Raw genomic sequence first — 26,993 nt, 5'->3', positions numbered from 1 at the left:
CCTCTTACTATGGAGCAGCAAATGGAGTCCCTACTCTTTCCTCTTACTATGGAGCAGCAAATGGAGTCCCTACTCTTCCCTCTTACTGAGCCGCAAATGGAGTCCTACTATTTCCTCTTACTGAGAAGCAGCAAATGGAGTCCCTACTCTTCCCTCCCACTGGGCTTCAAATGGAGTCCCTACTCTTCCCTCTTACTGAGCCGCAAATGGAGTCCCTATTCTTCGCTCTTACTGAGCAGCAGGAAATGTAGACCTATTGTTCTCTCTTACTGTACAGCAGCAAATGGAGACTTATCAGGAAATCCGGATAGAGTGCCTGACCCATAGGGATCAATTGGGCACAGATGCTCTTCAGGAATTTTTCAGCTCGGATGCTCCATAGAAGCCTATCGGGTCATCTGGAAATTCAGACAGCTCTGCAGGCACATCCGGAAACTATCCGGAATTCTGATGCATTGCCTAGCAGCCCAGGCCAGTGCCAGCAAGTGCCACCGGTTGTTTAGGCTGGCCCTTTAACTGTATGCGTCTCTAATCAGAAGCCCATACAGTTACATGCAGTGCTGTGCTTGACAGGGCCGAAGACAGCATTATGCAACCGGCATAATACCTCATTCTAGGGCTAAATACCTCTGTATTATGGCTTGCATTGAAGCATGGCTATTTATTTTTGTTTATTTTTGTTTATTAAAAAATATATATTTTATGAGGTCATCCATGATGGTATGCCCCCATAGATTATTATGTGTTCCCTATTACAGCTCTGCACAACTTAGAGAAATTACACAAAAAGTGGCAGCATGTAAACCCTTCCTTACTGTAAACAAATCAATTGTGTATTGATACAATTTTGTAAAATCTATAAGGCTAGGGCTATACAGTGAATATGGTAGCAATTGTGATGATGTCACTGCATCATGACAATTGCACAAAACCCAAATCCAGTCGATTTCTGTTCCCAGGTTGCAAGTCACACAGGTTGCCAGCATTTACTTCAATGCAAGGTACAGTACATGCAGTTGTGACCTGCTTAGCCATTGTTGACTTCTCAGCCATTTGGTTATTTTTTCATAGCTACTGACAAGAGATGTTGGCATGTACAGCCGTCCTTTCCAGCCTATAATGGACTTTTAATGCAAGAAAAATAAAGATGGATTGAAAGACATGGTGAGTTCCCTCCTCTATTCTTCTTCTTTGTTGGAATCATTACAGACATGAGGGCACCAATATACAGGGAAGCCAAAATGTTAGTGTACATGGAGCCTACTGTGGCTTTCATGAATCAAGATTCTATTATTATGTACTTATAATGCCTTGGTTGATTTAGCAGTTTGCTTACTCATGGTGTTGCCTTCCAACATATTGGATGCTCTATAGTGACATAGTCTTCCTATGCAATGTGAGAACAGGCAAGTGCATTTAATGAATGAATAGTTTAACATTTTTCTTCTATCTCTCTTTAATCTGCAGGAAAAGACTTTGCCCAGTTTTCCGTCACTTAGATGGGAGCCCTGCAGTGCTAGATCAGGCAAAGGTCCAATTTCCCTGTCAGGTACTTGATCCATGTAAAATTCATTGTGACATGGCTAACAATCACCTACAGACCTCATCCATCAAAGCCTAATGCCTGGAGATGTCTGTGAGCGGGTCACTGGTAGATACCGGCCCTGAATGACACTTTTCCGGCCTTTTATTTCTAATTAGTTATTGCACATTATAGGGAGACTGAGAAAAGCCAAAGCCTGCGCTTATTATATTACAGCGGCCTGACAATACGATAAAATATAAGATTAAAATACAGCGACTTTACCAAGATTAGGCTTTGTTCTCACTACAGGAACATAGCGGGGAAAGGCAAGACCACACAGCATCTTTTTTTGGCCGCTTGATGGCCATTTTTTTGGACGGCCACCATTTCTCAGTTAAATAACATCCATTATTTTAAAATGACAGCCAAAAAGTTTGGTTTTTGGTTGAGAAAATTCTGACCAAAATACTGACTGAAATACCATGTGTGAACGTAGCCTTAGGCAATCTAAACATTGCGCACATGTGGGTGTGGTTTCGACTACATGTGACTTATTTAATATGGGAGTGCATCCATAGGCAAAAACTGCTCTGATCAACTGCAGGTCAAACTCAATGTGAAATCTACTTTGAGGATTTTAGTCCTGATTTAGTCCTGTGGTTTCAATCATACTGAGATCAAAAAGAGATGTTTTTTAAAGTAAAACCATGCAGTTTGTTTATGCCATGGTTATTGCTCTTGTGAACAAGCCCTTATACTCAGGAAACGGCTATGGAATGTTATTCTTATATTTTTTGTGAAGGAAGTCAACTCCTACCATACACTTTCAGGCTATGTTCCCTTGATGTAAAAATAGGGCGAAAACGGCCATTGTTGCAAAAAAACATTCGTTATCAGTTATGTTATTTGCCCTTATTTTTACATTGTGCAAACATATCCCAATGTCCACACACTGTCTTTTTAAGCATAAAAATGCCTTTTTTTACAATGATGGCCATTTTATAATGATGATCATTACGTATGGCCATTATTTCATAAACAATGGCTGTTATTTAGACTAAAAAGACATTGTGGGAACATAGTCTAAAGGAGTTTTCCAGGATTAGAAAAAAATGGTTGCACCACTTTTAGGGTGCGTTCACATGTACAGGATCCGCAGCAGATCCGCAGCAGATTTGATGGTGCAGATTTGATGGTGTGTTCAGTTATTTCTATGAAATCCGCTGCAGATCCGATACGTGTGAACGTACCCTTATAGTACTTATCTGCAATACCATACACAAACTGGCAAAGTGGCGCTGTTTCTGGAAGAAAGCCACTACATTTTTTTTTAATCCTGGAAAACTCCTTTAATGCATTACTGAAAATTACACTTTCTGTGGTCTCCCCAATAATTATGTAGATCTGGGGAAGCAACCAGTGCTCCCAACTCAATTTGCACATAATGGGGTGTTTATATAATTCCTTTGTCTTTGCAAATAGGTTCCTAATTATCTTCAACCTCTCACATTAAGTAAAAATGCATACTTCTAAGGTTAAAAGGAAAAAAGAAAATAAACCGTCTGACATCTTAATGCCACTAACCTTTGGTCCCCAGCAGTTAAAAAACATAGAGACTCACTGGCAGTGCCAAATAAATTGAGCATCTTGTGCTTATCTCTTTGTGCTATCAATAGATTCACTTTTTATTTTTGTTTCGGTACCACCATATACTCACTCATCGAAATGAGGGTATGTGACATAAAACTCAGTGAGGGACTCTCATGTACGTTAAATTCTACTTCTGTGTTACATTAGCTCAAGGATTTCAGAACATATACGACAGGAGTGTGGACTAGTTTGGTTTACATACAGATCTGCTACCTCCTATGACTGTGTATGTAAAAATAATCATAAAAACATTCAAAGAAAATTTATAAATGCAAACAAAAGAAGATTTAGGCTTGAAAATACGATGGGAATTGATGGGATTGAGATAGCAGGGTGAAGACACACAATATGGTTACACTACATATAAGTTGTGGTTGCGTTGCAGTTGGTCATATGCAGTCACTGAATTGCGGCCATTAACCCGTGTTCTTTTTAATATCTGTCAGTTTTTGATGTTTAGTAATTTGAGCATAATAGCTAAAAACAGCAAGTGTTATAAAAGTGTAGGTTAATTGTAACACAACCGCAATGCAATAAAACATTGATAAAACGTGCCATGCAGAGCCTGGATTTATATAAGAAAACTCGCAGGCAGTTGAATTAAAAATGTCTTCTTTCTTTAAAAAACAGCACCACCCCTGTCCACAGGTTGTGTGTGGTATTGCAGCTTAGCCCCATTCACTTGGATTGATCTGTAATACAACTCAAAACTTAACATGTAAACGGGTGTGTTACTATTTTTAAAAGAAAAAAGCCATGTTTCTGTAACCTCATTTAACTCAAAATGTTTTTTAACCCGAAACAGCATCTATAAAGATCCTTAGCTTCTTGTTGCTCGAAAGCAGCAGATTTGTTGTAGATATTCTCGCAACTAAAAAATCTATTACGTCTGAATGTGGCCTTTTTTGCAGCACACACATAGATTTCTGCAAACCCTATTCAGAGAAGGGGGACAGTCATAGATATTTATAAACTAAACGAAACCTAATGTTACATACAGAGCTATGGAGAGATCTGTGGCTTCTTATGGACATGTGTAGCTCAACAATTCCAAGAAGGAAGCCTTGTTCTTTCATAACTGCATTCCCTACATGCCATCCAATACACATCACTTCATGTTTTATGGATCGACCAAACAGAAAATACAGACGACCCAATAATTCGCATTAATTGTTTTCCTATGAATTCTATTTTTCTAAACTTACAATTGTCTTATGAAAAAGCAGAAATATTGTAATTAAAAGTAGAGGGGATTTTGCAGATGGATTTATATATTTCCTATTGTGAGCTTGCCCAAACCGTTCCGTGTCACTGTCACTTTAAAAAACCTTTGATAAGTCCCAAAGACATCACTAGAAACAGGAATCCAACAGCACCGTTATATAGAGTCCATTAGAGAAAGTAAAGCAAGGGGATACATGCTGGAGAGCTGACTATCCCGAATGTGAGCAACTGGACATAGAAGACTTAGGGCCCTATTCCAAGGGACAATTATCGTTCGCATAATCGTTAACGATAAACGATCCAAACGACCATTATTGCGAAAGACCTGAAATCATTCACCCATGGAACGATAATCGTTACTTATGATTGTTCTTGTCGTCGCTACTGCATTTGTCACTACTGTGAATGACCAAACAACGTCCTATTCAATGCGAACGATTTGCAAACAAGCAACGATAAAAATAGGTCCAGGTCTTATTAAATGATCAACGATTTCGCATTCGGACGTTAATCGTTAACTGCTATTCAACCGAACAATTATGGCTTAGATTCGAACGACTTAACGATAATCTGAACGATAATCGTCCCATGGAATAGGGCCCTTAGAAGATCCAACGGCTTTCAGTAGTTAAATTAAAAATCCAAATATTTAATTGCATATTCGTGTTACAGCAGTGACATTTCGACTGTTACTGGTCTTTATTTAGTAAGCATGTACCATGGCTATGCCATAAAAACTTTGGATTTTTGCTTTAACTATTGGATGTTGTTGGATCTTCTTACTCTCCTTAGTCAAAAGTCAAAAGTTTTGAGCAGTCAGGTCTAGGTGTTTAGACCTCCACCGATCATTAGATAGAGCCGGGTGAAGCACCAAGCTAAGCATTTTACTCCCTAGCTTGGTGCTATCTCTGTCTCGCTGTAGGAGACGATTATCATAGACGTACAATACAGCCAGATGGAAAAGGCAGCGAGTGTATTAGCACATTTCCTGAACCACAGAGCAGTTTAATGGGATATGAAGTATGTGCCAGTAAACTCCAATGGATGGCTCGAGTACTCAGTAAATAGATTAAAACTCTTATAGCTTTTCAGCTCACTGTAGGTGACTTTTCACTGGGACAAGATGCTTTAATGCAATGCTCATATCATGTAGAAGTTTAGATTTTAAGCAATACAAAACTGAATCAGCTAACTTATTACTTTGAAAGTTGCTTGAGCTGTGAAGACTGTGATGGAGTGTGTTCATTGAAATCAGGTTAACACGAGTCTTAGAGATGTCATCTGTATCAACAGAACATCCTCAAACATTCTGAGCTTTTCATTACGGGGTCTCAGTATATGCCTATAGGTTTTCACATGAGGACAAGTTCTCGGGTCTCGGGTAGCCGAAGAGATATAAGGCCTCCACCAACGAGAGCAGTGGATGCAAGGAGAATTGGAACCACCTTTGTTATGCCAACAAAAGATGCAAAAATAGAGTTTCCGAAAATGGCAGCCAACTTGCACAGGCCGTTCAGGATCCCAAACGCAGTTGCCCTGTTAAAGAGAAATGAGAAGGTTTATTCAGCATCTTTATGATCATATTACTTGATGCTCTATATAGTTAGATACGTTACATTGTTTAGGTGGGCTTGAGTAAAAGAGCATCAGTCTAATTCCTGATGGGTAAGTAATATGTAAAAACATATAAATACATGTCATCATTTCATTGTTCAATGACATAAAAAAGGAATAATCCCAGTATGGCTGGGGCTTTCAGACGCCTTATGATGTGTCATTATGATAGTAGAAAGCACCCGGCACTCACCAAGTACTGTAGTTCTGTTAATTTATTGTAGTGCAGTAGACATCAGGTACAGTAAGGACGCGTTTCAGCCAAGTGTGGCCTTCATCAGCTTAAGGAGTACCATGAAAGCAATGCTTGGCCGAAATGCATCCTTACTGTATCTGATGTCTACTGCACTACAATAAATTAGCAGAACTACTTGGTGAGTGCCGGGTCCTTTCAACTATCTATCTGGATTACCACTACCTCGGGCATCACCACTGATGGACGTGCTGGCCTCCCCACATCTATTTAAACCATTATGGACTCACTTATTTATAGACCTCGCTTTGGAGATCTCTGAATTTCACTGCTAACAAGTGATAAAGCCCAAGGACCTGTGATGTCTGCAAGATTGTCCTACACCATTCTGCATAACATATGTATCAGGAGGGTTGGTCTGACCAAACTTTGTTCTTTCATTTATTGTCATCAAGGAAGCAACAGGGAATTAGAACCAGAAAGTAGAAGACAGACACAGATTTCTAAAGTAGAATCCCCAGGTAAAAAAGAAAAAATATCTAATAATAAAAAGTGCATATATGGAATTGTACACAATATACATGTCACATGTACAATGTTATATGAGATTTTTGAGCTATACATTTGAATACACGTCTTTTAGAGAAAAGTTTTTGCTATAGAACACAACAACATACAGATTATATAGTTCTATATATATGATTATATTTAGGGCACAGGTGTCAGATCTGTGGCCCCTCCAGCTGTCAGAAAACTACAATATCTATCATGCCTGGACAGCCAAAGCTGTAGCTGTCCAAGCATGAGAAGGACTGTATTTTTGCAATAGCTGGAGGGCTGCAGGTTTGACACCACTTGCAGTGTACAGTGCATTATAGTACCTTTTATTTGTAGGGTAAAGTTCCACAGTAATAACATCCAGGGCATTCCATGCAGCTATACTGGTACCACAGAACAGGCACTGCCAGCCTATCATGGCAGATTCACTGTTACCAAAGAAGAGGAAGAAACAGCAAACTGCAGAGATCAGCATGGACCCCGCTGTAAGGAAACAAAAGACAGGAAGTTATGCAGCTGGGGAGAACTTTCCATGGTCAGATATTTAACCAACAAAACACAGAAATCACTGAACTCAAGGAGATCAGTGAAAAAATTCCAATGAAGTACTCAATGAAGAGTCTCCACTGATGCCCCAAAAAAATTAAATATGCAACAGGGTGGCCCCTTTTTGTCAATGTCTAACTCAGGTTAAAAAAGGGGCCACCCTGTTGTTTCCCTATTTATGTTCCAATACTCGCAACCGAGTGGGACTTAAGGGGCTATCTATCAGGGTAGTGTGGTGCTCTCCCCATCATGGAGGCACCCCGTGGCAACAGGCTAGAGATATCTGGCTATCCCGTGTTTTGAGACTCGCAACCGAGGCTCCACGGACTCTTGTTTTGCATATTTAAATTTTGGGGGGAATCAGTGGAGACTCTTTGGGCCACATGTATCATCCGGCGGACGGATGATTTTTGGCGGAAAGTGCCGATTTGCGTATTATTTTATACGCAAATGGCCGATTTGCGAATAAAATAATCGCAAATCGGCACTTTCCGCCGAGTACGCCAGGGGGCGGAAAGGGGGCGGAAAGTAGGCGGGAAGTGGGCGGAACGGAGGGCGCGGACTCAGAGTCCGCGCGATTTATCATCCGTTCCGCCCAAATGTACGCCGAAAACCTACTCCAGTCCTCAGCTGGCGTAGGTTTTCGGCGGTGCGCACCGGCGCGCACAGGATTTATGTACAGGCAGTCCGCCTCTACATAAATCCCCGTACCGCCGGAGCTGCGGGGGCATTTTTAAGTCCGGCGTAAAAAACGCCGGACTTAATAAATGCCTCCCTTTGTCTCTTTGTACTTCATTGGAATTTTTACTGATCTCAGTGATAACTGTGTTTTGTTGGTTGATTTGTCATTGCCCCACCTAGCCAGAATCCTGCTCCACACTGACGAGGGGCAAATAACCCAAAACGGCTGTCTGTGGATGGAAGCCTGCGTTGGCAAGCCCTTGTCATGATCGCAATACTCGCACCTTGAGTTAGACATTGACAAAAAGGGGCCACCCTGTTGTTTCCCTATTTATGTTCCAATACTTGCAACCTAGTGGGACTTAAGGGGCTATCTATCAGGGTGGTGTTGTGCTCTCCCCATCATGGAGGCACCCCGTGGTAACAGGCTAGAGATATCTGGCTATCCCGTGTTTTGAGACTCGCAACCGAGGCTCCACGGACTCTTGTTTTGCATGGTCAGATATTTGACAGATGTTTATTCATAGTTCATCTACAATGCTTTGTTTTATTATGTCCTGTGGAACACATATATAAATAAGACACCTACTGGGACATTTACAAACCTGTTACTTTAGTTTTATGTTTTGTGTTGGAAGCCCCATAGTTAGGCTGTATTCTCATGATGTAAAAATAAGGGCAAATAACAGCCCTTGTTGCAAAATAACATTCTTTTTTAATAATCACGATCATTCATAACAGCCATTATTTTCCCTTATTTTTACATTGTGGGGAAGTTTATTGTTAAAGCTGAGTGTGGATTAGAGTGTGTGGCTATGTTTACCCACATAAAAATCACAGCCATTATTTGCCAATGATGTCCGTTCAATAAAATCGGTCGTCACTTTGACAGTGGGTGAATATAGCCAGCTTCTGCACATGGTGATGTCACAGTATATGAAATATACACATTGTAATATCTCAGGATAGGAGATAAATACAAGAAGTCTGTGTCCCACCACAACCTCTTATACTGTAGTATTATTCATGAGCCAGAGACCTATAACTATGCTCTGACCTTTCTAGTATACTGAATTTCCAAGTTAACACAACCAGGGCATAATGAGAAAATGGTAGAGGTTTATGGCCTCCATAAGTTGCAGTATATTGTACAGCAATCCCTATGGGTATGATAATGCATACCCTGCCTGGTCACAACTTTATGTTCCAGATAAAAGAGAGAATAACTTGACCTTGTCTACTCACCTATCATTCTTATCCTTCCAATTTTGTCCATAAGGAGAGCTGAGATAATATTTCCAGGTAATACAGACAAGCTTCCAAGAAAACTAACCAGGTAGATCAGGAAATCATTGTCTTCTTCAAAGTCAATATCACAGTCTTCTTTATGGTTGGAGAATGTGTTGTTGATTAACGTGCAGTCGATGAATCTGTGTTCATGTAGATCTGTATAGCAAACACATGGACAGAAGTAAGCATCACAGCATACCGAATAAACTACATTACCTCCACCCCAAGACAAGAAGGTATAAGGATCATCCTTACAACAACATAAACTAATGCTTATTTATGAATACATTTTGTCAGTTCGCAGAGACTCCTATTAAATATTACATTCATGCAGGTAAACCGGGTGACAGTCAGCAGGGAGGGTGGTGCGTCCTACCTGTGTTGTGAAAATACGAATATTTTATTGTGCAGTTTTTAAAGATGGTGCCTGTTGAAATGACATCCTCAAAGTAGCATTCATCAAAGACACAGTCCTCGAAGGTGACATATTTAAACTTCATCTTATAAAACCTGAAGAACAATGAAAATGATATATGAATGAATGGAAGGACAGTAGTATTGTGTCTAATGTGATCATACTGTAAACAACTGTATAATGAAAGTACATAAAATAAAATAAAATTTACATACGTACAAATACAAAGTAATCCCTTTGTAATCTTTTGAATTCTATGTATTTTATATGTCACAAATTATACTGTATGTCTAATATGCTCCCTCTAAACTAGGCTTATTTATTTTGTACAAATAAAATTCTGCCTTTGTGCCACTTGATGGCAGTGTAGATCAAACAATACAAATTGCAAGAATTTCTGTGCAGTTTTAAAGGAAATGAAAAGAACAGGTTGATGTTGAGGTTGAGGTTACTGTATAATGAACCATGAAAATATAGAATTCTATAAATCATTATGTTGGTTTTATAGATGCCTTTATGACAGCGGCACCCTAACTCAATGAAGCCAATACAGCCTCAAATGGCTCCTGTTCTTTAAAAAGTGTCAGAATTAAAAAAAAGCACAGCTACCTTTTTGGAAGAACAGCACTATCCCTATCCTTAGTTTGGATGTGGTATTACAATTCAGCTCCATTCACTTAAAGAGGATGTACCACCTGGTACATCCTCTTTAACATGAACCCACCTATCGAACGGCGCCGGCATGGGGAAGCTGGTGCCGCGGTCCGTTTTTCGGACCGAGGCCCCGTTCCCATGCACGCCGCCGTTCTATGCACGGGACCCGGCCGGTGCTCAAGCACTGGAGGCCGGCCCACCCACCCCCAGTGGGAGGGAATTCCCTCCCCTGTATGACGCGGCTCCATTTATTCTAAAGGAAGCCGCGTCATACAGGGGAGGGAACTTCCTCCCACTGGGGGCAGGCTGGCCAGGTGGTACATCCTCTTTAAATTGAACTGAGCTAGGAAAAATCCCACACCCAAACTGAGGACAGGAGAGGTGCTGTTCCTGGAAGAAAGCAGCCATGTTTTTCTAAGCCTGAACAACCCCTTTAACTGCAAAAGACTCCCCAATCCATATGGATTCTAAATTTCTGATATTTTGCTACATTTTTCTACCACCAATCCATGCAGGCAAATCTGAAAGTCATATGGACCTATTACCTGTATATAACTTACTTGTCATTGTAATATGTCCCATCAATGTGTATTTGGTTTTCAAGCGTGAAATTGAATACAAAGTTCTTGACATGTTCATCCTCAAATCTTTTCACTCTGCTTGCATACTCTTCTTCTTGAATGTAGCGAATTGTATCAGGGAACCAGACCGTAAGACCATAGTAGCTGCAGGAGATGGAAAGCAGACATACTGAGCACACATTGCACAAATTAGAAGAGTAAAAAAAACTCAGTAACAAAGAAAAGGATAATAAAGTTACCTTAAGGACATCGTAAACCAAACCACTGCCAGAAATACTGTATTCTTCCTGTACTGGCCAGAAAAACAGTACAGCATGCCCTCCCATACCTGCAGTAGAGAGAGGCAGAGGATTGATAATTATAGGCCAAGTAGAGAGCCGCTGCCAATGCCATTTTTTTTTTAGTAAAAAGTGATAGTCTATAAAGTTTTCAGCACTAGAATACTACATAATCACATTTTGGCTATGTTCACACAATGGGAAAATGACATGGAAAATGGGCTTTTTTTTGTACTAATGTCCAACGTCAAAAAACGACCACAACATAGCCTCAAGGTACGATCACCGAAGAGTTTCTATTGTCTTTCTGGATGACAGGCGCTTTGGACTTTTTAATAAATTGACTGCAAAAGGAAAGATAGCATCAGTCTAATAACTTGTGCTTCATCTTGCTGCCGTTTCTTTTATATTATGAAGGTGAATAACATGAGAATAGTAATGTGACACTAGCTCAGCTCTTCCAACATTCCCACTCTGTGAATTATAAAGGGTCTCTAGACTGTTCAGGATTAATGGCATACATCACATTATGTGATAGATCTAAGTCTGAATAACTTTGACCCCCACTGATCACAGAAACAAAGTGACCACAGGATGGCGTCTTCATATTTGACAGAGCTATGATCAGAGACGTTAGGTCGGTTACATTCTAGACTGAAGCCTTTGAAAGTCCAAAATCCATTTTTTCACTTTACTGTATCTACAATGACATAGCAGCTCTGCTTCTTCTATGCAGACCTATTATTCCAGTAACACCTATTACCTTCTGCCAGATTTCCAGTAAGTCACTGTATGAAATTATAACAAAGATAGAATGATTATAAATAATTAAACCGAAGTAAGGGCCATATTACACGGGGCGATTATTGTTCGAAAAATCGCTAGATCATTCGGATTTAAACGATTTGTGTAATAGCAGACAACTATTAAACGATCAACGAGAAATCGTTGGTCGTTTGATAAAATTCAGACCTATTTTTATCATTTGATCATTTGCAAATCGTTCGCACATCGTTTGGTGTAATAAGAAGTCATGGCTGAAGCGTACGCAATAGCGACGACAAAACGACCACAAGAACGATCATAAGTAATGTTCATCGTTCCATGTAATTGGGCGAACGATTTTTGGGTTGCCATAGCGGTCGCTTGAGATCGCTTATCGTTAATCGTAAGTCCTCAAAAAATCCCTTGGTGTAATAGTACCCTAACACTGGCTCCTCTCACGTCACTCGCTCTCCCCATGCTCTATGGGCTAAACAATACACCTGTCATTAGTACATAGCGTAATTCACAACGTACCTGCTTGACAACCGTCATGACCCTGACAAACCAGCGCTGAAACCACGTCCCGGTGGAACTCTGAATTTCAATAAATTCATCTATTTGTTTTGGCGTCTTAATATGAGCAACCTAGAAGACAATAAAGAGGAGATTGTTCTTTGCACGAGAGGAGACACGGATGTACATGAATTTTCCCGTAACCCCCGTGGTACTCATATAGATCTTATAGGGGTTTGGTTAGTCATCGACAGCTAGAAGTGTATACTTTATTAAAGTACATGATGAGATTGTGTGGACGCCTAGATAGAATAACAGGGTTGCAACAAGGAATGATTCTACTATCGCCAATGCTAAATGTCAGGTTTCTCATTTATCCTGCTCTTCGCTCTCTAGGAACATTAGATAGCAGTCAGTGATGTTTTCTCACTAGTAGTTTTATTGTAAGCATGAAATCAGTGTTTACAGGCCAGACTGGCAATAATGTGCTATCATAAACTACAACAAGCATGATACTAGAAATTATCGCAAGATCAATTCTTACTGTAAAGACTTTTTCTGGTTCCCCCTTGGCTCTCATATTAGTGTCATGAACCTTCTTTAGTATCATCCAAGCTTCATCGTGTTTGCCATTCTGTAAGAGAAAAAAAGAGAACTTATAATATAACACTTACTAAGCCCGCTCCAATAAAATTATTCTACAGTATGGTCATAAAGCAGCTGTAAAATGTTTAATTGCTTCTAATTTAATTCTTGGACTGTATCTATAAGGATTGTCCTAGAGGTCACTTTTAAAGGGGTAACTGCGGCAAAGATCTTTTTCTTTTAAATCAACTGGTGTCAGAAAGTTATATAGATTTGTAATTCACTTCTATTTAAAAAACTCAAGTCTTTCCATACTTATTAGCTGTTATATGTCCTGCAGGAAGTGGTGTTCAGTCTGACACAGTGCTCTCTGCTGACATTGGAGACAGGAACTGTCCACAGCAGGAGAGGTTTTCTATGAGCATTTGTTACTGCTCTGGACAGTTCCTGTCTGGGACAGAGGTGGCAGCAGAGAGCTCTGTGTCACACTGAAAAGAAAACAATGTTTCCTACAGGACATACAGCAGCTGATAAGTACTGGAAGACTGGAGATTTTTAAATAACAGTAAATTACAAATCTAACTTTCTGAAACTTTCTCTACCTTTAAGTTAAAGGGTCCTTGCATTTCAATATATTAATTAAATATTGGTTAAAGGGACAGAATAGCATACTACAGAGTCAGGTGGGCAGATAGTGAGAAAAGAGAAGGATGCCATCATCAATGATGTTCTGACACATACTGAATGGGAAGCAGTGACTTGTTATACCATATCACAGCTTTCTAAAAAAATAAAAAAAATAAACGACTAATCTTCCAGGGTCACTTGACTTCTCTGTGTAGGGGATCGGGGCATGTTTGCTATGAGAAACAAATTAGAGTTTGCTTTATTGTTATTTTATATGGACAATGGTCATGTTTTGAGTCTCCGGGCCGACCCTTAATTCCAGCTGTACTCTTCTTTTAATTTCAAATAGAAGAATGGAATCTCTTTTTTAGAAAGTATCAAAATCAGAAACTCCAGGTGAGGTCCAGCAGCAGGCAGAGATAGGAATGGCGCATTTACCTCCAATAAGAAGCGAGGACTTTCAGGCATAAACTTCAGGGCAATGATAGAAGCAATGCAAGGAAAAACACATACTACCACAAACACCCTCCAACTGTGGAAATGGTAGTGTGTGCCCATGCTGAATCCCCATCCTGAAAAACAAATCAGTGTTGATAATAAAGTATAAATATGGTTTAAATTTACACTTTACTTCAATAGTATCAATAGTATATAAAGCCTTAATTCATACTATATATATATATATATATATATATATATATATATATATATATATATATATATATCTTTAATGAAGTTATATTATATTTATATCTTTAATGAAGTTATATTACTATGTAACATTATATCTGAGTTGAGGTACATTTTGATTAGCCAGTCACTGTATGCTAGAAAAAAATATATTCCTGTATCGCCCCCCCCTGGTGGAAAAGTCTAACCTACACTGTGTCATCAAGCTGATGAAGAGGGGAGGGTGGTAACCATAACTGTCATCCATAAGCGGGCATATCACTTGTGCAGCCTGTTTAGCTGCACAGGGGGCCAGGCCAATAGAGGGGTCCGCCAAGCTCAAACTCTGAAGTGTCAGCTCAGCATGGCACATGTCTATAGTGGGCCCCTAGGCGGTATCAGCAGCTGGGAAGTGCGGGCCCCCTGCTCCTGTTGGGCCCACTTAATGACTGGATGCTGTGCCTGGCTGTGGCTGATTTTCCTCTCTCCTCCTGAACGCTGCTGACAGGCCCTCCCCCTCCTGTACTCCACTGTCCGGCATACCTGGTGTGAGGAGGAGAGAAGAGAGAGTTTGTGGTGACAGGGGCTGGAGGGATCCTGCAGGGTTATGGCTGCCAGGGACAGGACTGTGAAGAGGAGCAATAGCGGCAGGCAGTAATTATTGTCAGTATGTCTGTCAGGCTGCTGAAAGTTGTAAGATAGAGGGTGGACTGTGTAAGAGAAAGCACAGTGCCCCCCTGCCCCCTATAATCAGGCCACAGGTACCCCAGTCCCACACTCGGGCCTGCACAGACGACAGTACAGTCTTTTAGTGGACCCTGGCATCTGTGCTGCGCTGTAGGGCCCTCCCGAGAAACCAGGACACATATACCGGATACCCAGGCGTACATATGTGTGCGCCTTTGGGCAGAAAGGTGGAGAAACGAGTAGGTTATGGGGGCCCAAACACTTTTTTTTCACAGGGGCTCTTTGCAGTCTGCGTCCGCCCCTGCTGTCATCTATAATATTATGTGTTTTAACACAGAATAGTGCTGTCCCAGTACTTACACTCTGCTGCTAAGAATCCAATCTCATGAAGACAACCCCTATCCATAGGCTCACTTTGTGCATCTGGACATAATATTAAGGTTGTCCCCCCTCAATGAGCTTTGTGGCAGCAGCTTCAATTCTAGCAGCTTCAAGTTGTCTTTCTGAATGGTCACTATGTAATACTAGGGGATAAGTCTGGCTTTGGCTTTCCTTTAGCAAAACCAGCTGTTTGCTATAAATGGAATCTCTTGAACATCCAATGAAAATACACAGTATACACAGTATAAACAAGTGTAATATAGTTCACCTCAAGAGAAACCAAGGTATGGTAGAAAAACACCTTACCATAGTGAGGAATGATGCTCCAGGCCATTACTGATGCATAGATTGCGCCAATCATCCAAAACATACAGAGCCAGCTCAAGTGCTCCCCTCTCTTCTCACGGGACAGGAACTCAGAAAAATAGGCAAACACAATGGGAAGGGATCCCCCAATGCTAAAATTAGGGACAAAAAAAAAATAGAAACTCATCACATATGCTAACAATATCATTTATGTCAGATAAATTGCTGTCATGATTGCAGGCCTACTGTACAATATAGTGTGTGTGTGTGTGTGTGTGTGTGTGTGTGTGTGTGTGTGTGTGTGTGTGACTATATTATGAAAAAGTTGTACTTACCCAAATCCAGAAATAAGGCGGCAGAAGAGGAAGAAGCCATATCCCTGAACAAAGGAGGACATGAATGAAAAGGCAGCATTGATGGCCAGTGATATGATGAGACATTTCTTCCTCCCTAGTCTGTCTGCCAATCCTCCCCATACAAATGCACCACACATCATCCCAAGGTACACTATTAATCCTGTCATGAAGATGAAAAGGAATGCAACATAAGAGAAAAGGAAACGTATCAAGGAAAACATTGTAAACAATTAACAATTATATTGAGGAGCATGAACTGTGAGTGTTCTGGCTATTGACATCAGTAGTGCTAACCTCAAAGATGTGTATGAACTGCAGCAATGTTGGCAACAATAGATTTCAATACAACTTTCTCATTAAAGTCAATGGGGAAAATGGGAAAAAGACTCAAAGATTATGAATTAGTAAAACACTGATTTTAAGGGGGAACCTTGGGAAAAAAATACATACATGCATCACTTTAAAGGGGTAGTCGGGAGTAAAATATTATTTCCAAATCTGCTAGTTCCAGAAAGTTGTACACATTTGTGAATGACTTCTATTTAAAAAAAATAAAAAATCTCAAGCCTTCCAGTATTTATAAGCTGCTATATGCCCTACAGGAAGTGATGTATTCTTTCCAGTGTGACACGGTGCTCTCTGCTGCCACCTCTGTCCATGACAGGAACTGTCCAAAGCAGTGGTATTGCTTTCTGTAACACAGAGGTGGCAGCAGTGAGTATTGTGTCAGACTGAAAAGATTTCAGGGCATACAGCGCCTGATAAGTACTGGAAGACTTGACATAGAAGTAACTTACAAATCTGTATAACTTTCTGAAACCAGTTGATTCATTTTTTTCCTGTAGAGTACTCCTTTAAGGTGCCCAAACATTTATGCTTAAGTCGTCAGAACCCACCTCTGACCTTCAGCCACCAGTTATTGAATGTGTATAGGCGCTTTTAGCCTGTGTCTCCTATTCTTGCTCATACTTCCGCCTGATTTACTCAGTGTGAACATACCCTTAGGGGATGGTCATCTAGCTCTGAATTATTGCTATTATGGCTATGATACCTGGGATTTCTGTTTTAGCCTAAGGCCCTTTCACACTATATTTTAATACACTTTGGAAGTGTTTTTTCTTTTCTTTTTTTCAAAAAAAAAAATATATATATTGAAAAAAAATTTAATCAACTGATGCCGCAAAGTTATATAGATTTGTAATTCACTTATATTTAAAAATCTCAAGTACTTACCATACCATCAGAGTTCTAATGTGTCTTGAAGTAACTCAAGCCCCTATTCCACGGGCCGACGAGAGGAGCGCTCGCTTGCTCCTTGTTCCTCGCTCGCTGGCGCCGCCATTCCATGTGGCAGCAGCGGGCGGTTGAGTACGGGAGGGGCCACGGGGAGCTGCGGGGGAGCTGCCCGGATGATCGCTAGATCGTCCGGGCAGCCCATAGAGGATAGCGGCAGTCTGCTGCCTGCTCCTATTCCACGGAGCGACGGCAGCAGATCGCTGCTATCACAGTCGTTTGTCTTTTAACACGTTTGAAAGACAAAGAATGCAACGATCAGCCGACATAAACGATGTTGGCTGATCGTTGCCTTCTATTCCACAGGACGATAATCGACCGTAACGGCCGATATCGGCCAAATACGTCCGATAATCATTCCGTGGAATAGGACCTTTTTGCTTTTTCTTCTAATTCTTGTATATTTGATGTACAGATCCCTTCAAGGGATGATATCTACAAAATTAGAATGAAAAAATGCAATAAGTTACTGGTGGGTGATACATGGTGGCAGATGGGAGATATAAATGACTCATGATATGTATGACTGATCATTTGGCTGTCAATTATATTAAGGTGTATGGCCACCTTGGTACTTGCTGTTGCTGCTGCTGTATGTCCTGCTGGAAGCAATGTTTTCTTTGGGATTTGCTACTGCTCTGGACAGTCCCTGTCACGGGCAGAGATGTAAGCAAAGAGCACTGTGTCAGACTAGAAAGTATATGCCACGTCCTGCAGGACATACAGGAGCTTATAAGTACTGGACGACTTGAGATTTTTAAATAGAAGTAAATTATAACTTTGTATAACTTTCTGACACCAGTTGATTAAAAAACATTTTTATTTTTCTCCAGAGTACTCCCTTTGGTGCATGTTAAAATATCCCAAAGTATAGGGAGAAAGAAAGTGGACAGCGCTCCATGGCAAGGATCAATCAACAAAAGATAAGGTGAAGGGATAAGCACCCCTCACCAGGTCGATTTGTGCAGACAAGGGAGGCACCACTCTCGTGAAAGCATGCAAGGGACCGCAGCCACTCCTAGTATCCACAAGGGAATAATAGACATGAGTAACAATGTCCTCCAACCACCAACACGGGTCACCGGGCGCATGTCCAACAAAGGCAGACAAATGAATGTCCAATGATAAAGGATTAAAAGATTTATTAAGGACCAACGCGTTTCAAGACCGTTCCAGTTTCTTTTTCTAAAGTCTTGACTCTTGAAAAAGAAACTGGTACGGTTTTGAAATGCGTTGGGTCTCAATAAATCTTTTAATCTTTTATTTTTGGACATTCATTTGTCTTGCTTTTATCGGACCTGCGCCCGGTGACCCGTCTTGGTGGTTGGAGGATTTCGTTACACAAGGTGTATATATGACATACATTTATACAGAATTATTTTTCAGCTAAGGGGATAGATAGGTCTTTAGGATATTATCTCCACTAAAACAGTGATAAACAGGGTATTTTTTATTTTATTTTAAAGCAGCTCAGTGGGGTGACACATAAAGACACATGGCTTCCATTTATATCCTTTTTTTTCGTTACTATGTATGTGTATTTTTTATCAAACATATGCCTTACATTTACATAAGCATACAGCCTATACTGTTGTGTCATCCCTCTTTCTAAGTATAGATAATATTTCAGGCTAAAAAGAATGTTTGAGGAAAATAGAAGCAGCCCTCGGGATATCTCAATAAAATCTTTAACACAAATTGCAAATAAAATCATAGGACAATGGGGAGATTTATCAAACATGATGTAAAGTGAAACGGGTTCAGTTGCCCCTAGCAACCAATCAGATTCCACCTTTCATTCCTCACAGACTCTTTGGAAAATGAAAGGTGGAATCTGATTGGTTGCTAGGGTGAACTGAGACAGTTTCACTTCACGCCATGTTTTATAAATCTCCCCCATTAAATATATCTACAGTAAACCTTATAGCATCAGTCAATAGCACAGGGCCCATGTTGAACCTATGTACTGCATAGAGGCAAAGAGTTAAAAGCAAAAAAAAATAGTTTGTAATTTAGGGTGGAATTGGAAAAATGACCAAGTTTTTCTGTGCAGGGTGGCAAAACCAAGCTCCATTATTGAGCGTCCAGTTTGATCTCTTCTATGGACACCACTGGACACCACTTTTGGATTCATTCAGTGCACATATGCAGATAAAAAGTTTTGCTTACATCCACTTAGATTAGTATTTTTGGAGCATAATATTATAGTACTTTATCAACAACAGAATGATTCTGCAGCTCCAAACAGCCTGACTCAGCCCCTACCATCACCTCCTGTCTGCTGAGAACACATTGCTCTATTGTGAATCTTAGCAGTGTCTCATTGCTTTCACCTTGGCTTAGGTGGTGAGACAAAGTTAATGAATTCTGTCCAGTTTACATGAATGACAAATGAAGTGTTAGGTCATGTGAAAAGAATTCTGTACTGAGAAGGAAAAAAGGCACCTTTATTTTATCTGGTTATATACATAACATTGAAGTTAAAAAAACATTCCTTATATACAAGACTATATCAGTGTTATTTTTTACTATTATTATCACTTTGCATATATGCTGTAACAAAGCGTATAAAGGGGTATTCCACGCAAATCTAACTTTTTATGTTGCTACCTATGGTGATACTAACAATTCATTCCATACTTGTTATTATCTATTCTGTCTCCTTCCCCCAGTTATCAGCTACTGCTTTCTGCTGAAGACACAAAAAACTCTGTGAGCTTTACTCTCCATTTCCCCTTCCTTCCTTCCCCTCCCTTCTGAGACGCTGATGTAAACAAGCCCCTGTCAGGCTTTATCTGCAACATTGTAGCTTCTTTGTAATGCTGGGAGGTTTACTTTGAGATCAAGTTGCTGATGAACTCACTGTGATTAATTCTCCCAGCATTACAAAGTTGCTACAAAGTTGCAGATAGGGTCTCCAAAGAGGGCGGAGGGAGGGAGAGCGGAAGATGGAGAGAAAAGCTCACACACAGTTTTTTGTGTCTTTAGCAGAAAGCAGCAGCTCGAAACTGGGAAAAGAGTGAATAGACAATAGATTGACAAGTATGGAAGGAAGTGTTAGGCTCGACATGGGCAGCAACATATCAAAAGCTATGTTTGAGCAGAATACCCCTTTAAGAAGTCCACCTCTTTATATACCAAATTTTCTGTAACAGATTGCAGTTCCATCCTATACTTATATTATTATATTATACATTCTATCCTATACTTACTGGTTAGCGCCTTTGAGAGTATTACTCCTTTAAGAACACAATTGTTGGTGGTCTTCTCAAAGAAGTTTCTCTGTACATAAAATATTTATTGTAGGGGAAACTAATAGTTTACTATAAGCCATTTATCACTGTGTTGGGCAAATACATTCTCAGGACGGTTGAAATCTTCACCGCAGTGTTACATTGTAAAGGACACACCAAGTTTGAACTGCAGGTGATGTATAGACAACAGTATATTAGCCTATGCTCAGTGAGTCCTTTGAATTGATGGGCGAGGCTAATTTTAGCATTCTCCATTAGAATGTAACCCTGTTAAGCAAACACACAGGCAGAGGTGGTCTGAAAGCACATTAGAGGAAGTCTCCAGAGAGCTCTGACTAAGCTTGCACAGCTTCCGACTGTGGAATAATCTCGGCTGTGACACATTGTTAGCGGAATTCTGCCAGCGCGCAGCTTACATTACAGCAATGCATTATGACAGGGCGTACCTGACCGCACAAAAACTTTCACAACTGCCATCTGCAACATGATAGAATTTTACCCAGCAGAAGGGTTTTGTGACATTGAGTAAGATTAGCTGACAGAAATATAATTTATTTTCTCACTACGGCTGGCTTCACACCTTACATAAGAAAAGGGTTAATGTATGTATTTTATGGGACATACTGTGAATATATAAATATATACTGAGAATTAATAAACAGCAAGCAAATTAAGCAAAAGGAAATAATAATAATAATAATAATAATAATAATAATAATAATAATATAAAAACAACAATAATCTTAATATCCTGCATAGTAGGTGCTTATTACTTTAGAAGCTGGAAAACATTCACTGGCCATGGGGGTTAACAAGGAGTAGGGAACACACAAAGAGCAATATTACTGTAGGACCAAACTACATAGGGTTTATTTGTAGTCTGCAACTACAGAGACACATATGTAACGGGGCGCTATATGCAAAATGGTAAAAGAGTTCCTGTCATTAAGAATTGTTACCCATTGATGTACACTCACTCCTGCCACCAGAAGATTGGATAACAATGGATATGTCCACACTGGGTAAGTTTTGTTCACAATCCCTATTGAATCAGAATAGAACTTTTGCATGGAATTGACCCAGCATGACCATGTCCATAGTTTTTCTATGGATTCCAAACAACAAAACTCTTTAATCAAAACTATACATTAGTATGGTAACAAAAATTGTTAGGGGTAACATTACTTTAAAATACTCTTTTACTCTCCGGAGAAAATTAAAGTGAATATACCATCAAGTACATGGCTTTGGGCTTTTTACAGGAATGGATAGGTACCGGCGCAGGGATGTTGATGCGTGGTCCTTTTTTGAACCACCGCCCGATTCCTGCATAAGGCGCTGGTCTATTCCTGAGCACCATCTCGGCATGATGCACTGGGGGCAGGCACACCAGCCCCCAGTGTGATTATCTCCCCTTCCCTTCTGTGACGCGTCTCTATTAGAATAATTGGAGCCTCATGACAGAGGGGAGAGTTTTTTGGGCAGCGGTTCAAAAAAAGGATTGTGCCACCAGCATCCCCATGGCGACACCGATCCATTCATGTAAATAACCCAAAGCCATGTACCTGATGGTACATTCCCTCTAAGAGAAAGCTGGTGTGCATGTTCATGAGGAATAACAATATTAATCCTCATTAATGATCAAGCTAGTTGCTGGTGGTGCTAAGGTAAAGGTGACCATACACCTTTGATAACTGACGGCCGAACGATCAGTCATATTTATCATCAGTTAGTTTAATTTCCCACCCACCGCAGTAACCTGTTGCATTTTTCATTCTAACTTTTGTATATTTCCTCCCTTGAAGGGATGCATAAATGAAATATACAAAAATTAGAATTAAAAAATCCAATACGTTACTGCAATATTAGAACTATCTCCGGCGGTATGCTGACAATTGACAACATGCTGCCAGAGTTCTAATGTGTATTGCAGTGATATATTGCATTTTTTCGTTCTCATTTTTGTATATTTCATTTACACATTACGGCTAGGTTCACACTATGTAACTGTGCGGCTGTATTTTTTATGCGGCTGTAAATGTGCGGATGAAACTACGGCCGTGGGAAAAAATAGACATGCGGCTCAAAACATACGGTCATTTACTTGGAAATCTGGTTCAACTAAAAATAACAAATAAAATCTTAAGAAAGTGATGCAAACACCTCTGGATGCATCTGGGAAAGCAGGGAACACAGTTTACATGAATTGCTATTACCGGGGTTTGCGATCCTCTGCACTAATGCCGATGTCTCTCATGGTTAATCTATTAAAATAATAAAACACATTTTCGTTGTAATAAAGTGCCTTTCGTTGTTCAATAATTAAATTTAAACTAATCCATCATTTTGCAATTAAATATACTGTTAAAATAAATATATATATAAATAAATAAATATATATTTATATATATATTTATATTTTGACAGTATATTTAATTGCAAAATGATGGATTCGTTAGAATTAAATTATTGAACAACGAAACTGAATTTATTTCATCGAAAATGTGTTTTATTAATTAAATATTAATTAGTACAGGAAGCTCCATAAGCCGTTAATTCATATTGCCGGCAAAAGAGCATTCTGTACTAATCATCACTTTACTTTAATGAAAACATCAAATGTTTCTTCTAATTATGTTATCACAATAGCATTATTAGAAGAAACATTTCGAATTATATGTGCGCTCAGCTGATTGGCTGATCGGCTGAGCGCACATATAAATAGCCGGTCCGCAGTACAGTGACTTCATTGTGCTGCGGACCAGCGAAGAGGACACATCGGGGTGAGTATACAGCTGTCCCCACCCCCTCCCCAGCACTGCACCCCTCCCAGCAAGGAAGGGGGGGTCAGTTAACCCCTTCCTTGCGGGGATGGGTGCAGTCTGACATCAGTCTGGCCCCCAAGGGGTTAGGTTAAGGGGGATGCAATACATCCTCCCTTAACCTCTTGGGGGCCAGACTGTAAGCAGCGATCTGTAAAGATGCTGCATACTGTAAGGAGCACAACACCGCTCACAATGATGGGTGTTGTGCTCCTGTTTGTGTGTTTTTTGTGTGTTTCTCCCTTTTTGTTTTTCGGATATCGGTATCCTGGGGATTACGTCGGATTCCGTGGACTACGTCGATGACCAGCGTTTTTAAATTTTTTTTTATAATAAAATGGTCAATGAGGGGTGTGGGGGTGTTTTTATTTGAATAAAAAAATTTTTTAACTTGTGTCTTGTCTTTATTTCTTTACTTTATAGACTTAGTAGTGGAAGCCGTCTAATAGACGGAATCCATTACTAAGTTGGGGCCTAGTGTTAGCCGGTATAAAATGGCTAACACTAACCCCCTATTATTACCCCAGTACCCAATGCCACCAGGGGTACTGGGAAGAGCCGGGTGCCAGTGGTCCCGGAGCGTCAAAATTGGCGCTCCTGGACCGGGCGGCAGCAGGCTGGTAAGATTTAGGCTGGGGAGGGCCTAAACCAATGGCTCTTCCCACCCTGGTGTTACCAGACTGCTGTCGTTTGGTTTTTAACCCGGCTGGTTATAAAAATAGGGGGGACCCTATGCGGTTTTTTTTAAATTATTTATTTATTTAAAAAAAATAGGGTCCCCCCTATTTTTATAACCAGCCGGGTTAAAAACCAAACGACAGCAGCCTGGTAACACCAGGGTGGGAAGAGCCATTGGTTTAGGCCCTCCCCAGCCTAAATCTTACCAGCCTGCTGCCGCCCGGTCCAAGAGCGCCAATTTTGAATGTATGTATTGGAATGTATTGCATCCCCCTTAACCCCTTGGGGGCCAGACTGATGTCAGACTGCACCCATCCCAGCAAGGAAGGGGTTAACTGACCCCCCCTTCCTTGCTGGGAGGGGTGCAGTGCTGGGGAGGGGGTGGGGAGAGCTCTATACTCACCCCGATGTGTCCTCTTCGCTGGTCCGCAGCACAATGAAGTCACTGTACTGCGGACCGCCTCTTTATATGTGCGCTCAGCCGATCAGCCAATCAGCTGAGCGCACATATAATTCGAAATGTTTCTTCTAATAATGCTATTGTGATAACATAATTAGAAGAAACATTTGATGTTTTAATTAAAGTTAAGTGATGATTAGTACAGAATGCTCTATTACCGGGAATATGAATTAACGGCTTATGGAGCTTCCTGTACTAATTAATATTTCATTAATAAAACACATTTTCGATGAAATAAATTCAGTTTCGTTTTTCAATAATTTAATTCTAACGAATTCATCATTGTGCAATTAAATATACTGTCAAAAAATAAATATATATATAAATATACATTTATTTATATATATATTTATTTTAACAGTATATTTAATTGTAAAATGATGGATTCGTTAGAATTAAATTATTGAACAACGAAAGGGACTTTATTACAAAGAAAATGTGTTTTATTAATTTAATATATTAACTATTAGAGGCATCGGCATTCGGCATCATTGCCGGCTATTTTTGAAGTACTCCGTACGGACCGCCTGTCAATCCACGGCCGCGTTTCCAGCAGCAAACAATGGTCTTGTTCCTTTTTTACGGGTCCGTTTAGGATCGGGCCGTAGATTCATACATAGTGTGCACTGTGCAGCCATATATCCTATACTTTCCAGCGTACGCATGAACCACCAAAAATACCGCCGCACAATTACAGTCGCAAATACAGCCGCAAACTTACATAGTCTGAACCTGGCCTACAAGTGACGAAATATACAAAAATGCTGACTAAAAAATACAATAGGTTACTGGAAGGTGAACCAGACACCCTACTCTTTGCCGAGCATGGGACACCTAGTTAAATGCTCGAGTCTCCCATTGATTTCTATGGAGTTTATTACTCAAATCGAGCATTCGAGCTTTGAAAAACGTTTGAAGTAATGAGCACTCGGGAATTTTAGCGCTTGCTCAACACTAATGGTTATTATGTATCTTTTTTCTGGCAGTTTTCCCCTCTTCAGGAAATTGTCATTTTTTTCTAAACTCATACATAACAGAAACAAAGAAAATGTGACCCTGCTTCCCTATATCTCTATAGCACACCATAAGTACTATGAAGAACAATATAAAATGGACTGAACAGTGCAGCTCTAAATTCAGACCTAGGGTGGTTAGTTGCTTCATAGATAGATGCTTCATCTTCTTATGTCTTTGTTTCTCTAGAACAGTTCACTCTTCCTATCTCAATAGATTTCTAAGGACAGCTTGTAACCTGATCCCTTTGGAGCCAATAATCCATCATATCTCTTAAGACAGATTGTGCAGTGAATTAAGTAAATAGTCAATGCAGTGGTAGGAAGAGGAGAAAAAGCAGCTGATAAGTGGAAAATTAGGCATTTTACTCTAATAACATATATTACAGTGTTTCTTTTATTAATTTCTACCATTGATTAATGTAAAGTTTGTTGAAAATGCAACGCCTATTTATAAGATAAGACCTTCTGGGTTTCATAGCAAATAGCTTGCTAGCTAAATGCAAAATAATAAAGGGAACTTATCAGCAGGCAAAATCTACTTAGGCAAAAAAAAATTATAATCTCATTAATAACTAGATTTTTTAAGGTTTATTGATCTCATAGGAGGTTTCATCATTGAATTTATTTCTCAATTGAGACATGAAATTATGAAATGTTTCCAGATTGCTAGTTTCTTCTCTTGAATGAAATGAATAGTAAACAGAATATTTAATTTTATTTCTTGGTTCATGGAAAGGCCAGACGTGACAGATGGTAATGATATTATCTGGTATCTTGCAAGTTACAGTGCAGTCTTGCATAAGGCACTTCATTCAGCTATATAGTAGATTAAATACCAAGTGTGTTGTATAAGTGATCATCCTATGGCTTATTTTACGTAGGTTATTTTCCATGGAAGACAAAAACAAAAAAATGCAATTTTATCGGATCAGTGAAAGTTTATTACTGGTTGGTTGCTTTTGTAAAGATTGTACTTAGTTAATAGAAACGTATGTTATTAACCCTTTGATTTGTTCACAAAAGATGTAGTTTAAACAATTTACCCCTTAACAAAACTGTGGAAATGCCTAGCCCACTGACCAAAGTCACTTCTTTACACATGTAAATCCAAAAGACCACTTTATGTTGTAATCCATGTGCCAATGTACACCAGGAGCTGTCCTTGCTTCCTACCATGCAATATGACCTTATTGATGATGTGTAATACTCATGTATTAGACCATTGACTGCCCTGGTAATGTTTGTCCATCATTCATATTAATGTGCATGGGAGCAAGGTAGATTATAGGAAAGTGTATACTGCGTTGCATGGGAATAGCAGGGTCACAATATAAAGAGGAAACTTCCTAGGATGTGGTCAGACCCATGTGGA

General features: G+C 39.9%; 1 protein-coding gene across 2 annotated transcripts in view; it reads right to left on the bottom strand.

The window, feature by feature from the left end:
* Positions 1-4,775: 4,775 nt before the first annotated feature.
* The window catches only part of SV2B (synaptic vesicle glycoprotein 2B), a 57,725-nt gene continuing 35,507 nt past the window's right edge, over positions 4,776-26,993 (bottom strand). The window contains exons 1-12 of one of the 2 annotated variants that reach the window (XM_069984901.1): positions 18,956-19,067; positions 16,078-16,258; positions 15,743-15,894; positions 14,138-14,271; positions 13,032-13,121; positions 12,509-12,619; positions 11,171-11,259; positions 10,911-11,075; positions 9,658-9,791; positions 9,237-9,437; positions 7,088-7,247; positions 4,776-5,935 (exon numbers count right to left, since the gene is read on the bottom strand). In XM_069984901.1, coding sequence (XP_069841002.1) covers positions 5,752-5,935; positions 7,088-7,247; positions 9,237-9,437; positions 9,658-9,791; positions 10,911-11,075; positions 11,171-11,259; positions 12,509-12,619; positions 13,032-13,121; positions 14,138-14,271; positions 15,743-15,894; positions 16,078-16,238 — 1,581 coding nt within the window. In that variant the 5' untranslated portion in view covers positions 16,239-16,258; positions 18,956-19,067 and the 3' untranslated portion in view covers positions 4,776-5,751. Of the gene's footprint in view, positions 5,936-7,087; positions 7,248-9,236; positions 9,438-9,657; positions 9,792-10,910; positions 11,076-11,170; positions 11,260-12,508; positions 12,620-13,031; positions 13,122-14,137; positions 14,272-15,742; positions 15,895-16,077; positions 16,259-18,955; positions 19,068-26,993 lie in introns of those variants that run through there. The other variant, XM_069984895.1, reaches the window with a different exon arrangement.

This window comes from Dendropsophus ebraccatus, chromosome 1 (genome assembly GCF_027789765.1).
Source record: "Dendropsophus ebraccatus isolate aDenEbr1 chromosome 1, aDenEbr1.pat, whole genome shotgun sequence".
Lineage (NCBI taxonomy): Eukaryota > Metazoa > Chordata > Amphibia > Anura > Hylidae > Dendropsophus > Dendropsophus ebraccatus.
This window is presented reverse-complemented; position numbering and strand designations above follow the sequence as displayed.